The following is a 15,533-nucleotide window of genomic DNA, read 5'->3' on the forward strand; positions in this document are numbered from 1 at the left end:
ACCTACATCAGTAAAAAGACAATTGTAGCCCATTTTGCATAATTGAGAAACGGAAAGCAAATTGTAATCTAATGAGTCCACAAGAAAAACATTGGAAATAGAATGGTCAGGAGATATAGCAATTTTACCAAATCCTTTGACCAAACCTTGATTTCCATCCCCGAATGTGATAGCTCATTGGGGATCTTGGTTTTTCTCGTAGGAGTTGAACATCTTCTTCTCCCCTGTCATGTGGTTTGTGCACCCGCTATCGATGATCCAACTTGAGCCCCCGGATGCATAAACCTACAAAACAAGTTTAGTTCTTGACTTTAGGTACCCAAATGGTTTTGGGTCCTTTGGCATTAGACACAAGAACTTTGGGTACCCAAACACAAGTCTTTGACCCCTTGTGCTTGCCCTCAACATATTTGGCAACTACCTTGCCGGATTTGTTAGTTAACACATAAGATGCATCAAAAGTTTTAAATGAAATACTATGTTCATTTGATGCACTAGGAGTTTTCTTCTTAGGCAACTTAGCATGGGTTGGTTGCCTAGAACTAGATGTCTCACCCTTATACATAAAAGCATGGTTAGGGCTAGAGTGAGACTTCCTAGAATGAATTCTCCTAATTTTGCTCTCGGGATAACCGGCAGGGTACAAAATGTAACCCTCGTTATCCTGAGGCATGGGAGCCTTGCCCTTAACAAAGTTGGACAATTTCTTAGGAGGGGCATTAAGTTTGACATTGTCCCCCTTTTGGAAGCCAATGCCATCCTTGATGCCAGGGCATCTCCCACTATTAAGCATACTACGAGCAAATTTAAATTTTTCATTTTCAAGGTCATGCTCGGCAATTTTAGCATCTAATTTAGCTATATGATCATTTTGTTGTTTAATCATGGAAAGGTGATCATGTATAGCATTAACATCAATATCTCTACATCTAGTGCAAATAGTGACATGCTCAGTGGTAGATGTAGAGGGTTTGCAAGAATTAAGTTCAACAATCTTAGCACGCAATATATCATTTTTATCTCTAAGATCGGAAATTGTAAAATTGCAAACATCTAGGTCTTTAGCCTTAGCAAGTAATTTTTCATTCTCAATCCTAAGGCTAGCAAGAGAAATGTTTAATTCTTCAATCTTAGCAAGCAAATCATCATCATCATTTCTAAGATTGGGAATTGAAACATCACAAACATTTGAATCAACCTTAGCACTTAAACTAGCATTTTCATTTCTAAGGTTGTCAATGGTCTCATGGCAAGTGCTTAGCTCACTAGATAATTTTTCGCACTTTTCTACTTCTAGAGCATAAGCATTTTTCACTTTAACATGCTTTTTGTTTTCTTTAATAAGGAAGTCCTCTTGAGTGTCCAAGAGATCATCCTTCTCATGAATGGCACTAATCAATTCATTTAATTTTTCTTTTTGTTGCATGTTTAGGTTGGCAAAAAGAGTACGCAAATTATCTTCCTCATCTCTAGTATTATCATCGCTAGAGGACTCATATCTAGTGGAGGATTTGGATTTAACCTTCTTCTTTTTGTCGTCCTTTGCCATGAGGCACTTGTGGCCGACGTTGGAGAAGAGAAGGCCCTTGTTGATGGCGATGTTGACGGCGTCCTCGTCGGATGAGGAGTCGGAGGAACTCTCGTCCGAGTCCCACTCGCGGCATACATGAGCGTCGCCACCCTTCTTCTTGTAGTAGTTCTTCTTCTCCTTTCTTCTCCCCTTCTTGTCGTCGCCCCTGTCACTGTCACTAGAAATAGGACATTTTGCTATAAAGTGACCGGGCTTACCACACTTGTAGCACACTTTCTTGGAGCGGGGTTTGTAATCCTTCCCCCTCCTTTGCTTGAGGATTTGGCGGAAGCTCTTGATGACGAGCGCCATCTCCTCATTGTCGAGCTTTGAGGCGTCGATTGGTTGTCTACTTGATGTAGACTCCTCCTTCTTTTCCTCCGTCGCCTTGAATGCGACCGGTTGTGCTTCGGACGTGGAGGGGGCGTCAAGCTCGTTGATCTTCTTTGGGCCTTTGATCATCAATTCAAAGCTCACAAAATTCCCGATTACTTCCTCGGGAGTCATTAGTGTATATCTAGGATTGCCACGAATTAATTGAACTTGAGTAGGGTTAAGGAAAACAAGTGATCTTAAAATAACCTTAACCATTTCGTGGTCATCCCATTTTTTGCTCCCGAGGTTGCGCACTTGGTTCACCAAGGTTTTGAGCCGGTTGTACATGTCTTGTGGCTCCTCCCCTTGGCGAAGTCAGAAGCGACCGAGCTCCCCCTCGATCGTTTCCCGCTTGGTGATTTTGGTCACCTCGTCTCCTTCGTGCGCGGTCTTTAGCGTGTCCCAAATCTCCTTAGCATTTTTCAACCCTTGCACCTTATTATACTCCTCTCGACTTAGAGAGGCGAGGAGTATAGTTGAGGCTTGGGAGTTGAAGTGTTGGATTTGGGCCACTTTGTCCTCATCATAATCCTCATCCCCTACGGATGGTACCTGTACACCAAATTCAACAACATCCCATATACTTTTGTGGAGTGAGGTTAGATGAAATCGCATTAAATCACTCCACCTAGCATAATCTTCACCATCAAACGTTGGTGGTTTGCCTAATGGTACGAAAAGTAAAGGCGTATGTTTAGGTATGTGAGGATAGCGTAAGGGGATCTTACTAAACTTCTTGCGCTCATGGCGCTTAGAAGTGACGGATGGCGCGTCGGAGCCGAAGGTGGAAGGTGATGAAGTATCGGTCTCGTAGTAGACCACCTTCCTCATCTTCTTTTTCTTGTCCCCACTCCGATGCGACTTGTGGGAAGAGGATTTCTTCTCCTTCCCCTTCCCTTTGCTTCGGGACTCTTCCGATGAAGCTTTCCCGTGGCTTGTAGTGGGCTTGTCGCCGGTCTCCATCTCCTTCTTGGCGTGATCTCCCGACATCACTTCGAGCGGTTAGGCTCTAATGAAGCACCGGGCTTTGATACCAATTGAAAGTCGCCTAGAGGGGGGTGAATAGGGCGAATCTGAAATTTATAAACTTAATCACAACTACAAGCCGGGTTAGCGTTAGAAATATAATCGAGTCCGCGAGAGAGGGTGCAAAACAAATCGCAAGCGAATAAAGATTGTGACACGCGGATCTGTTTTACCGAGGTTTGGTTCTCGCAAACCTACTCCCCGTTGAGGTGGTCACAAAGACCGGGTCTCTTTCAACCCTTTCCCTCTCTCAAACGGTCCCTCAGACCGAGTGAGCTTCTATTCTCAAATCAATTGGGAACCAAACTTCCCGCAAGGACCACCACACAATTGGTGTCTCTTGCCTTGTTTACAATTGAGATGATCTCAAGAACGAATGAGAAAAAGAAGCAATCCAAGCGCAAGAGCTCAAAAGAACACAACAAATCTCTCTCACTTAACACTAAAGCTTTTGTGGAATTGGAAGAGGATTTGATCACTTGGGTGTGTCTAGAATTGAATGCTAGAGCTCTTGTAAGTAGTTGGAAGGTAGAAAACTTGGATTACTTGAATGTGGGGTGGTTGGGGTATTTATAGCCCCAACCACCAAACTAGCCGTTTGGTGGAGGCTGCTGTCGCATGGCACACCGGACAGTCCGGTGCGCCACCAGACACTGTCCGGTGCGCCAGCCACGTCACCTGGCCGTTAGGTTCTGACCGTTGGAGCTCTGTCTTGTGGGCCCGCCTGGCTGTCCGGTGGCGCACCGGACAAGTCCTGTAGACTGTCCGGTGTGCCACCTACGCGTGCTCTGCTCCTCTGCGCGTGCTGGCGCGCATTTAATGCATTGCAGTCGACTGTTGGCGCGAAGTAGCCGTTGCTCCGCTGGCTCACCGGACAGTCCGGTGTGCACCGGACATGTCCGGTGAATTATAGCGGAGCAGAAATCCGAAGCTAGCGAGTTCAGAGTCGCTCTCCCCTGGGGCACCGGACACTGTCCGGTGGTGCACCGGACAGTCCGGTGAAATATAGCGAAGCGCCTCTGAGAATTCCCGAAGGTGAAGAGTTCAGCTTGAAGTCCCCTGGTGCACCGGACACTGTCCGGTGGCACACCGGACAGTCCGGTGCGCCAGACCAGGGCACACTTCGGTTATCCCTTGCTCTCTTTGTTGAACCCATTTCTTGGTCTTGTTATTGGCTTAGTGTGAACCTTTGGCACCTGTATAACTTATACACTAGAGCAAACTAGTTAGTCCAATTAATTGTGTTGGGCAATTCAACCACCAAAAATATTTAGGAACTAGGTGTAAGCCTAATTCCCTTTCAGTGAGTATGTCTTGAATGTACTTCGTTTGACTGATGAAGGTGCCCTCTTGGAGTTGCTTGACTTGAAATCCTAAGAAATATTTCAACTCCCCCATCATAGACATCTCGAATTTTTGAACCATTATCCTACTAAACTCTTCACAAGTAGATTTGTTAGTAGACCCAAATATGATATCATCAACATAAATTTGGCATACAAACAAATCATTTGCAATAGTTTTAGTAAAGAGAGTAGGATCGGCTTTTCCGACTTTGAAGCCATTAGCGATAAGAAAATCTCTTAGGCATTCATACCATGCTCTTGGGGCTTGCTTGAGCCCATAAAGCGCCTTAGAGAGTTTATAAACATGGTTAGGGTACTCACTATCTTCAAAGCCAGGAGGTTGCTCAACATAGACCTCCTCCTTGATTGGTCCATTGAGGAAGGCACTTTTCACGTCTATTTGGTAAAGCTTAAAGCCATGGTAAGTAGCATAGGCAAGTAATATACGAATTGACTCAAGCCTAGCTACGGGTGCATAGGTTTCACCGAAATCCAAACCTTCGACTTGTGAATATCCCTTGGACACAAGTCGGGATTTGTTCCTTGTCACCACACCATGCTCATCTTGCTTGTTGCGGAAGACCCACTTGGTTCCTACAACATTTTGGTTAGGACGTGGAACAAGATGCCATACCTCATTCCTCGTGAAGTTGTTGAGTTCCTCTTGCATTGCCAACACCCAATCCGAATCCCTTAATGCATCTTCTACCCTGTATGGCTCAATAGAAGACACAAAGGAGTAATGTTCACAAAAATGAGCAACATGAGATCGAGTGGTTACCCCCTTATGAATATCGCCGAGGATGGAATTCACGGGGTGATCTCGTTGTATTGCTTGGTGGACTCTTGGGTGTGGCGGCCTTGGACCCTCATCATCTTCCTTGTCTTGATCATTAGCATCTCCCCCTTGATCATTATTCTCCTCTTGAGATGGCTCCTCTTGATCTTCATTTTCATTATCTTGAGCTTGATCCTCATCTTGGGTTGGTGGAGATGCTTGCATGGAGGAAGATGGTTGATCTTGTGCATGTGGAGACTCTTCGGATTCCTTAGGACACACATCCCTAATGGACATGTTCCTTAGCACGATGCAAGGAGCCTCTTCATCATCTAGCTCATCAAGATCAACTTGCTCTACTTGAGAGCCGTTAGTCTGATCAAACACAATGTCACAAGAAACTTCAACTAGTTCAGTGGACTTGTTAAAGACTCTATATGCCCTTCTGTTTGAATCATAACCAAGTAAAAAGCCTTCTACAGCCTTAGGAGTAAATTTGGATTTTCTACCTCTTTTAACAAGAATAAAGCATTTGCTACCAAAGACTCTAAAATATGAAACATTGGGCTTTTTACCGGTGAGGAGTTCATACGATGTCTTCTTGAGGATTCGGTGAAGATAGAGACGGTTGTTGGCGTAGCAAGCGGTGTTGACTTCTTCCGCCCAAAACCGGTCCGAAGTCTTGTACTCATCAAGCATGGTCCTCGCCATGTCAAGTAGAGTTCTATTCTTCCTCTCCACTACACCATTTTGTTGTGGCGTGTAGGGAGAAGAGAACTCATGCTTGATGCCCTCATCCTCAAGGAAGCCTTCTATTTGTGAGTTCTTGAACTCCGTCCCGTTGTCGCTTCTAATCTTTTTGATCCTTAAGTCGAACTCATTTTGAGCCCGTCTCAAGAATCCCTTTAAGGTCTCTTGGGTTTGAGATTTATCCTGCAAAAAGAACACCCAAGTGAAGCGAGAATAATCATCCACAATAAGTAGACAGTACTTACTCCCGCCGATGCTTATGTAAGCAATCGGGTCGAATAGATCCATGTGGAGTAGCTCAAGCGGCCTATCAGTCATCATGATGTTCTTGTGTGGATGATGAACACCAACTTGCTTCCCTGCTTGACATGCGCTACAAATCCTGTCTTTCTCAAAATGAACATTTGTTAGTCCCAAAATGTGCTCTCCCTTTATAAGCTTATGAAGATTCTTCATCCCAATGTGGGCTAGTCGGCGATACCAGAGCCAACCCATGTTAGTCTTAGCAATTAAGCAAGTGTCGAGTTCAGCTCTATTAAAATCAACTAAGTATAGCTGACCCTTTAACACTCCCTTAAATGCTACTGAATCATCACTTCTTCTAAAGACAGTAACACCTATATCCGTAAAAAGACAATTATAGCCCATTTTGCATAATTGAGAAACTGAAAGCAAGTTACAATCTAAAGAATATACAAGAAAAACATTGAAAATAGAATGGTCAGGAGATATAGCAATTTTACCAAGTCCTTTGACCAAACCTTGATTTCCATCCCCGAATGTGATAGCTCTTTGGGGATCATGGTTTTTCTCTTAGGAGGAGAACATCCTTTTCTCCCTAGTCATGTGGTTTGTGCACCCGCTATCAATTATCCAACTTGAGCCCCCGGATGTATAAACCTACAAAACAAATTTAGGCCTTGTTCTTAGGTACCCAAACGGTCTTGGGTCCTTTCACATTAGAAACAAGTACCTTGGGTACCCAAACACAAGTCTTTGAGCCCTTGTGTTTAGCCCCAACATATTTGGCAACTACTTTGCCTGATTTGTTAGTTAAAACATATGAAGCATCAAAAGTCTTAAATGAAATGTTAGGCTCATTTGATGCAATAGGAGATTTCTTTTTAGGCAATTCAACTTGTGTGGATTGCCTAGAGCTAGATGCCTCACTCTTATACATAAAAGCATGATGAGAGCCAGAGTGAGACTTCCTAGAATGAATTCTCCTAATTTTGTGTTCGGGATAACCAGCAGGATATAAAATGTAACCCTCATTATCCTGAGCCATGGGAGCTTTGCCCTTAACAAAGTTAGACAATTTCTTGGGGGCATTAAGCTTGACATTGTCTCCCTGTTGGAAGCCAATGTCATCCTTAATGCCTGGGCATCTCCCACTATAGAGCATGCTTCTAGCAAATTTAAAATTTTCATTTTCTAAGTCATGCTCATTAATCTTAGCACTAAGTTGAGCTATGTGATCATTTTGTTGTTTAATTAAAGCTAGGTGATCATGAATAGCCTCAACATTAATATCTCTACATCTAGTGCAAATAGTAACATGTTCAATGGTAGATGTAGAGGGTTTGCACACATTTAATTCATCAATCTTAGCATGTAAAATAGCGTTCTCATTCTTAAGATTGGATATAGAAATATTGCAAACATTTAAATCTTTAGCCTTAGCAATTAATTTTTCATTCTCAATATTAAGGCTAGTGAGTGATGCATTCAATTTGTCAATCTTAGTAATCAAACTAGCATTATCATTTCTAAGACTAACAATTGAATCATCACAAACATCTAACTTCTCAACCTTAGCAATTAATTTGGCATTTTAATTTCTAAGGTCTCAGATAACATCATGGCAAGTGCTTAGCTCACTAGTTAGTTTTTCACACTTTTCTACTTCCCGAGCATAAGCATTTTTAACCTTAACATGCTTCTTATTTTTCTTTAATTAGGAAGTCCTCCTGGCTATCCAAAAGTTCATCCTTCTCATGAATAGCTCCTATTAATTCATTTAACTTTTCCTTTTGTTGCATGTTTAGGTTGGCAAAAAGGGCAAGCAAATTATCCTCATCATCACTAGAGTTATCCTCGTCACTAGATGTTGCATATTTAGTGGAGGCTCTAGATTTTACCTTCTTTTTGTTGTTCTTTGCCATGAGGCACTTGTGGCCGACGTTGGGGAAGAGAAGACCCTTGTTGACGGTGATGTTTGCGGCGTCCTCGTCGGAGGAGGAGTCGGTGGAGCTCTCATCGGAGTCCCACTCCCGGCAAACATGGGCATCGCCGCCCTTCTTCTTGTAGTATCTCTTCTTTTCTTTCTTCTTTCCCTTCTTGTCATCGCCCCTGTCACTATCACTAGATAATGGACATTTTGCAATAAAATGACCGGGCTTACCACACTTGTAGCAAACTTTCTTGGAGCGGGGCTTGTAGTCCTTCCCCCTCCTTTGCTTGAGGATTTGGCGAAAGCTTTTGATGATTAAAGCCATCTCCTCATTGTCGAGCTTGGAGGCGTCGATGGGGAGCCTACTTGATGTAGACTCTTCTTTCTTATCCTTCGTTGCTTTGAAGGCAACAGGTTGTACCTCGAGTGTGGAGGTGGTGCCTCGCTCGATTATTTGTTTGGAGCCTTTGATCATGAGTTCAAAGCTTACAAACTTTCATATCACTTTCTCGGGAGACATTAGTTTATATCTTGGATCACCACGAATTAATTGAACTTGAGTAGGTTTAAGAAAAACGAGTGATCTAAGAATAACCTTGACCATCTCATGGTCATCCCACTTAGTGCTCCCGATGTTGTGCACTTGGTTCACCAAGGTCTTGAGCCGGTTGTACATGGCTTGTGGCTCCTCTCCTTGGTGTAGCATGAAGTGACCGAGCTCCCCCTCGATCGTTTCCCTCATGGTGATCTTGGTCAGCTCGTCTCCTTCGTGCGCGGTCTTTAGCACGTCCCAAATCTCTTTGGCACTCTTCAACCCTTGCACCTTATTATACTCATCTCGACTTAGAGAGGCGAGGAGTATAGTGGTGGCTTGGGAGTTGAAATGCCGGATTTGGGCTACCTCGTCCGAGTCATAGCCTTCATCCCCCACGGATGGTTCCTGCGCACCAAATTCAACAATGTCCCAAATACTAGCGTGGAGTGAGGTTAGATGGTGCCTCATTTTATCACTCCACATACAATAATCTTCACCGTAAAAAACCGGTGGTTTGCCTAGTGGGACGGAAAGTAAAGGAGTGCGTTTGGAAATGCGAGGATAGTGTAAGGGGATCTTACTAAACTTCTTGCGCTCATGGCGCTTAGAAGTGATGGACGGCGTGTCGGAGCCGGAGGTGGATGGCGACGAAGAGTCGTTCTCGTAGTAGACCACTTTCTTCATTTTCTTCTTCTTGTCGCCACTCCGGTGCGACTTGACGCGGGGAGGTGATTCCTCCCTGTTCTTGTTGCCGGACTCTCCCGATGGAGCTTTCCCGTGGCTTGTGGCGGGCTTCTCGCCGGTCACCATCTCCTTCTTGGCGTGAGCTCCCGACATCACTTCGAGTGGTTAGGCTCTAATGAAGTACTAGGCTCTGATACCAATTGAAAGTCGCCTAGAGGGAGGGTGAATAGGCAAATCTGAAATTTATAAAGTTTAAGCACAACTACAAGCCGGGGTTAGCGTTAGAAATAAAGTCGAGTCTGAAAGAGAGGGCGAAAACAAATCACAAGCAAGTAGCGAGAGTGACACGATGATTTGTTTTATCGAGGTTCAGTTTTTGCAAACCTACTCCCCGTTGAGGTGGTCACAAAGACCGGGTCTCTTTCAACCCTTTCCCTCTCTCAAACGGTCACCTAGACCGAGTGAGCTTCTCTTCTTAATCAATTGGGACACTTAGTCCCCACAAGGACCACCACACAATTGGTGTCTCTTGCTTTGATTACAAAAATCTTAGGAACAAGAAATGGGGAAGAAGAAAAGCGATCCAAGCGCAAGAGCTCAAAAGCACACAGCAAAACTCTCTCTTCTAGTCACTATTGCTTTGAGTGGAATTGGGACTTGGAGAGATTTTGATTCACTCTAATTGTGTCTTGTATTGAATGCACTAGCTCTTGTATTGAATGTGTTTGCTGAAAAACTTGGATCCTTGAAGTGTGGTGGTTGGGTGTATTTATAGCCCCAACCACCAAAGTGGTCGTTGGGGAAGGCTGCTGTCGAAGGGCGCACCTGACAGTCCGGTGCGCCACCAGACACTGTCCGGTGCGCCAGCCACGTCACCCAACCGTTAGGGTTCGACCGTTGGAGCTTCTGACTTGTGGGCCACCGGACAGGTCCTGTTCACTGTCCGGTGCGCCATCTGGTGCCTGCTCTGACTCTGCGCGCGCAGTCCACACTGTTCACTGTTAACTGTTCACTTTTGTAGTCGACTATTGGCGCTGTAGCCGTTACTCCGCTGGCACACCGGACAGTCCGGTGCTACACCGGACAGTCCGGTGAATTATAGTGGAGTGGCTTCCCAAATTCCCAAAGGTGGCAAGTTCGGAGTTGATCTCCCTGGTGCACCGGACAGTCCGGTGTGACAGACCAGGGCAGCCTTCGGTTGTCTTTTGCTCTTTTTATTTGAACCCTTTTTTGGACTTTTTATTGGTTTGTGTTGAACTTTTGGCACCTGTAGAACTTATAATCTAGAGCAAACTAATTAGTCCAATTATTTGTGTTGGGCAATTCAACCACCAAAATTATTTAAGAAAAAGTTTAACCCTATTTCCCTTTCAATCATCCGGTGTGAACAAGAATTAGGACCGGATACAGGCGAAATTCCCACCAATGATTGGGATGCTCAGTTGACTCCCTCCCCCTTTGTGAAAGAAGCAGATACTCTGCAATTACTTTCCCTACAGTTGGGACACTGACATGTGAGGTCAACCTAGGTCAAGTAACTGTCGAGGATCACATTGTCTTGCTGGATTAAGGGGATGTTTGGTTCCCGGCTCCTAAACTTTGGTGACTAAAGTTTAGTTACTTTTAGTTCCTAAAATATCAAATAGAGTGACTAAAATAGTTCTTTTCAATAAGTTTTCTAGGGACTAAAGTTTAGGAGGCTGACTAAAGGAACCAAACACACCCTAAATTTGTTAGACATTTTATATTTACACAATCTTTGCAAAAAGTTCTGTCAACTATTATGAATGCCACTACAAAGTGTTTTGATTTCTTAGATATATAATTTTTCGTTATGTATTAAAAATACTGTGCCATAATAAAACAGTATATTTTAAAAATTAAAATATATTCTAATTAGAAACATGGAAGTGCAGCCAGTAAGAATTAGATGGCGTTTTGGATAGCAAATTCGACTTGTAATTAGTTAATTTTGAAGTCCAAAACTTTTCTAATTATTGAACAATAGCAGATAGTAGGTAACAATCGATGTATACCTTCTGTCACAATTTTTTTTTACTCAAGAAGAATAATTAGCAGTCATCGATCTGATAGTTGTTCCTCCCAAAAAAATAACTTAAGCATAGTACCCAAATCAAACTATCTCAGTTTGTTCAAATCTATATGAAAATCTACAAGTCCTAACGGTATAAAATTAAAACTCGGCCAGGGAGGAAACGACCACCCTTCCGGTATTATATTAACAAGAGACCGAAACATAATCCTGGCCGAGAAAATCCTGAACCTTGGCCCCCATCACTAACGAGCCGATCAGCTGCCCACTCTGCAACAGTCTGCCGGAGATCTAGAGTGGCATGCAGGATATCGATCCCCGAGAGCGGGCGAGGCACAGCAAGGAGATTTTTTTAACCAAGTGTGAAATTCGCTCCCGGGAGGAATCTAACCCGGGACTTGGAGGTGCTACTCGGAAGCCTTAATCATTACGCTAGGGGCTCTTTCGTCTAACGGTGTAAAATAAATATTAGATGTATCATGAAATTATTTTAATTTTATTTGGAGCCATATAAATATTATTTTCTATAAATTTGGTTAAATTTAATAGTTTTGACTAAATACAAACTTAAAGTTGCATTCTTTTTTGGATATAGGTTACATTATGAAGGTTCTTTCATGTTTAACCGTGTGTAGATGTGGATTAGGATTAGTGACTTCTAGTTAGCTAGTATCGGTCGTGATTGTTTATTTGTGCATATGAATATGTAGCATGGTAATGTTGTATGCATGTGAATTTCCCTCACATTTTATTAAGATCTTGGTTATGCTTCTTAGCCGGCGTCTAATACAGTTATTTTAACCATTATGGGTTTCAGTGGCAAAAACTTTTGCTTGACCAGTTGACCATCCCGTTCACAAAATCATCTGATCGAAGATGGTGGAAGCAACAGCTTGTGTATCAAATGCAGAATTGTTCAACAATTGTGTATGCATTAACTTTTTGATCAAACCGGTTCCAGTGTGGCGGCTAACACAAGCAAGTGTCCTTCTGCCTCTTGCTGTTCTCATTCATCATCTCGTATTTGCTTTGTCTGTAGATATGTGCCATCTAATTCTCAAGATTCATAGTGATCTGTATAGATAATAAGGACCCTTGAAATTTTCTGTGTTGTTAATTTTTTTTTCATTTCTTGAAAGGATTCTTGAAAGTTAATATACATGTTGTGTGTTGCCCTTGTTAAGCACTATTTGTGGCACTGGACACGGTCGTACCGTCGGGCCCACGAACCGTTCGCCCACAAGCACAGACGGTACACGAATAGATCGAATCAAGCGCAACTAATCTCTTTTCCGCGTGAGTTTATCCCTCTAAACCACCGGTTGCTGTTGGAAGACACTTAAAAACGGGTCCAAACCTCCCCCTATATATATTAAGGGGTACAACCGATTGCAATCACAAACAATCGATCAAACAATTAATATATCTTTCTGTTCTTTACATTTTGCCATATGAGTAGACAGTAACATAGTTTTTTTCCTCTAATCTTCACATCTGTCCGACTCTACATCGTATAGAGGCGTCTTATGTGGTCTACCGGTCCTAAGACAAACCCTAGGATCTCTCCTCTGTGACGAGGTCCCTCCCGGGAGCGAGATCCAGATGCTGTTGGCGAATTTCGTCGCCTCTGTGCATGCGCGGACCGTCCGGCTTGTCAACAAAAACCCTAGCCTCTGCGCCAGGTTGTAGATCGTTCGCGCTACCGCGGAGAGCACCGTCGCCGGTACGCATCGTAGTGATTGGCGCCTAGATCGGCGCCAACACACTTTTTGGCGACTCTACTAGAGAAAATGCATAAAGGTCTATCAGATCGACCCCGATGGCCGATTCAAAAGATAGTTTTGAAGTCTCTCCCAACAACATTATCGAGCCGACTATGGAGACTCTGTCGGCTGAGGATTAGCGAGAGTTCGAGGAGCACAAGGAGTAGTTGATCAAGGAGGTTCAGGTGAAGTTCCTGGCCAACTTCAAGGTGTACCGAAAAATGTTGTCTAGCAGCGGGCGACTGATCTGGCTTCGCTCCAACCTACTACATCTACCCCCAAAGTAAGTGAAACAAACGAAATCCAATCCCTTAGATCTTACGTAGATGGGAAACAAGAACAAATGCAATGAATATTAGGGGGTATGCAAGAGGATTATAAGAGGCTAGCACGTGCATTGGATAAATCCGATGTTGCTAATTTTCCATCGCACGAGGGTAAGACTAGGGAAAATACACACAATCCATCGGTTGCAAATTGGTATGACCAATCCCAACCACTTTATAGGATGTCGATGGACACATATCCTGGACAATCATAGCCTCCTGCACAGATTGGGGGTAAATCCACCGATCTACGCACGGCCGGACCGTCTGCGCCTGAGTGCGGACCGTCCGGACCAGCAGTGGTTAGCCTTGTTTTCCGAACCGAGTTACCAAGTCCGCGCCAGGGCCACCGCATTTTGTGCAAACCGTAACAGACTCTTTCAGATCGTCCACACATATGGTCGGACGGTCCGAATACATCACCAGATGGTCCGGGTATATGGCCGGACAGTCCACGCACACAGCCAGATGGTTCGCGTATCAGACCGAACAACCTGGCATGGAGTATACAGAACGTAATATTTATTATCATTCCTCATCTTTACACTCGTCCCAGCCAAACCTCTTGTCACATCCACGGCACCACAATACCATAATACAACACCCAGACACGTGGGGCGAGTACTTTTTGGCCCCCTAGAAGGCCAAAATGAGATGACCAGTCATATGAGCCACTAGGGGCAAGCATTAATGCCCCATAGAACCCAAACCCGTGGGCACGAAGACGACATAATACCAAAACACCCACACATATGTTGAACCAAAGGATTGATGGACTACCACCCGCCGCTATTGACATTGTAAGGGAAGATATAGCTGGGGTATTCCGAGATAAGCTCAGAGTTAGCATGATCTCCGGGGGGGCAAACATATCGAAAACCCTATGACAACCGATTTGATTACCACCCATACCCCAGGGAAAAAGGATACCCGAATTTGCAAATTTTTTGGGTGAGCAAGGTAAAAGCATGCAAGAGCACATTGGCCAGTTCTTAGCACAATTAGGAGAATTGGTCGATACAGAGGCATTCTGCATCCGTTTATTTTAATTGTTTCTACCTGGGACTGCATTCGCCTGGTACGCCACGCTGTCACCTAACTCTATTTATTCGTGGGGGATGTAGAACAGAAATTCCATGATCACTTTTTCTCTGGCGATTATGAGTTAGACCAGGTAGATCTAGTAGCTCTGTGACAAGGGAAGTATGAGTTGGTTAATGACTACATCCAAAGATTCCGGTACACAAGGAACAAATGTTTCCAGATTCATGTTAAAGAAAAAACAACTAGCTGGATTAGCATTTGATGGAATATCTTATTACTTAAGAGAGATATTAGAAGGCATTCAATTTTTTACTCTAGCTCAATTACATTAGAAACCTTTGGCTTGTGAAAGTCGGTGCAAAGACATAGCTAAAGCAGTTCGTCACAGCATCCATACAGTAGATTGTAACCTGAGTAGCTCGGATGACGAATCACAAGAGGTGTACGTTGTTGAGTTGGTTTGGTCGAAATAGGCTAAATCTTCAGTCTGTTCCTATTTGCAGCCGGTTCAAAAGAAACGGCGAGAAGAGGATAAATTTACATTTAATGTTGGCAAGTGTGACAAAATATTCTATGAATTACTCAAAAATTTCAACATTAAAATAAATCATACTATTCAATCTACCGATGAACTTAAACGTCGTGCTTATTTTAAGTGGCGTCATCCTTTCTCTTATGCCACTAATCATTGTAATGTGTTTCGATGACAGGTCCAATCAGCCATTAACGAGGGTCATTTGAAATTTCAGGCAATATAGGTGGACACTTAACTCTTTCCAATAAATATGATCAACTTTGATGATAAAAAAGTCCTGGTTTTGTCTAGCGCAGTCGATAAGGGTAAGGGCAAGGAGATCATTATCGACGATACACGAGAGACCGATGAAAACGCCAAAATTTCGTGCAGGAAAGTGGTGACAGAAAAGACCCCTGATAGAAGGGACACATTAAAGATCATCATCACGACCTCCAACACTGGGGGGCAGGCGCAGGCAGGCGGCTAGGCGTGACCCCCTATTCTGCGCACCGCGAACGGTCCGAGACATCGTCGGACAATCTGAGCAGGTCAAGCGGACGGTCTGGCAGCACCTAGGAGCAGCGACGACCATG

The 15,533-nt window shown here is 43.8% G+C and overlaps 1 protein-coding gene across 1 annotated transcript in view; it reads left to right on the forward strand.

The window, feature by feature from the left end:
• Positions 1-12,473, forward strand: part of LOC103632079 (uncharacterized) — a 32,224-nt gene extending 19,751 nt beyond the window's left edge. Inside the window, exon 3 of the mRNA XM_008653932.3 lies at positions 12,108-12,473. Within this exon, the coding sequence (XP_008652154.1) occupies positions 12,108-12,127 (20 nt within the window). The 3' untranslated portion in view covers positions 12,128-12,473. The remainder of the gene's footprint in view (positions 1-12,107) is intronic.
• Positions 12,474-15,533: the final 3,060 nt, after the last annotated feature.

This window comes from Zea mays, chromosome 7, assembly GCF_902167145.1.
Source record: "Zea mays cultivar B73 chromosome 7, Zm-B73-REFERENCE-NAM-5.0, whole genome shotgun sequence".
Lineage (NCBI taxonomy): Eukaryota > Viridiplantae > Streptophyta > Magnoliopsida > Poales > Poaceae > Zea > Zea mays.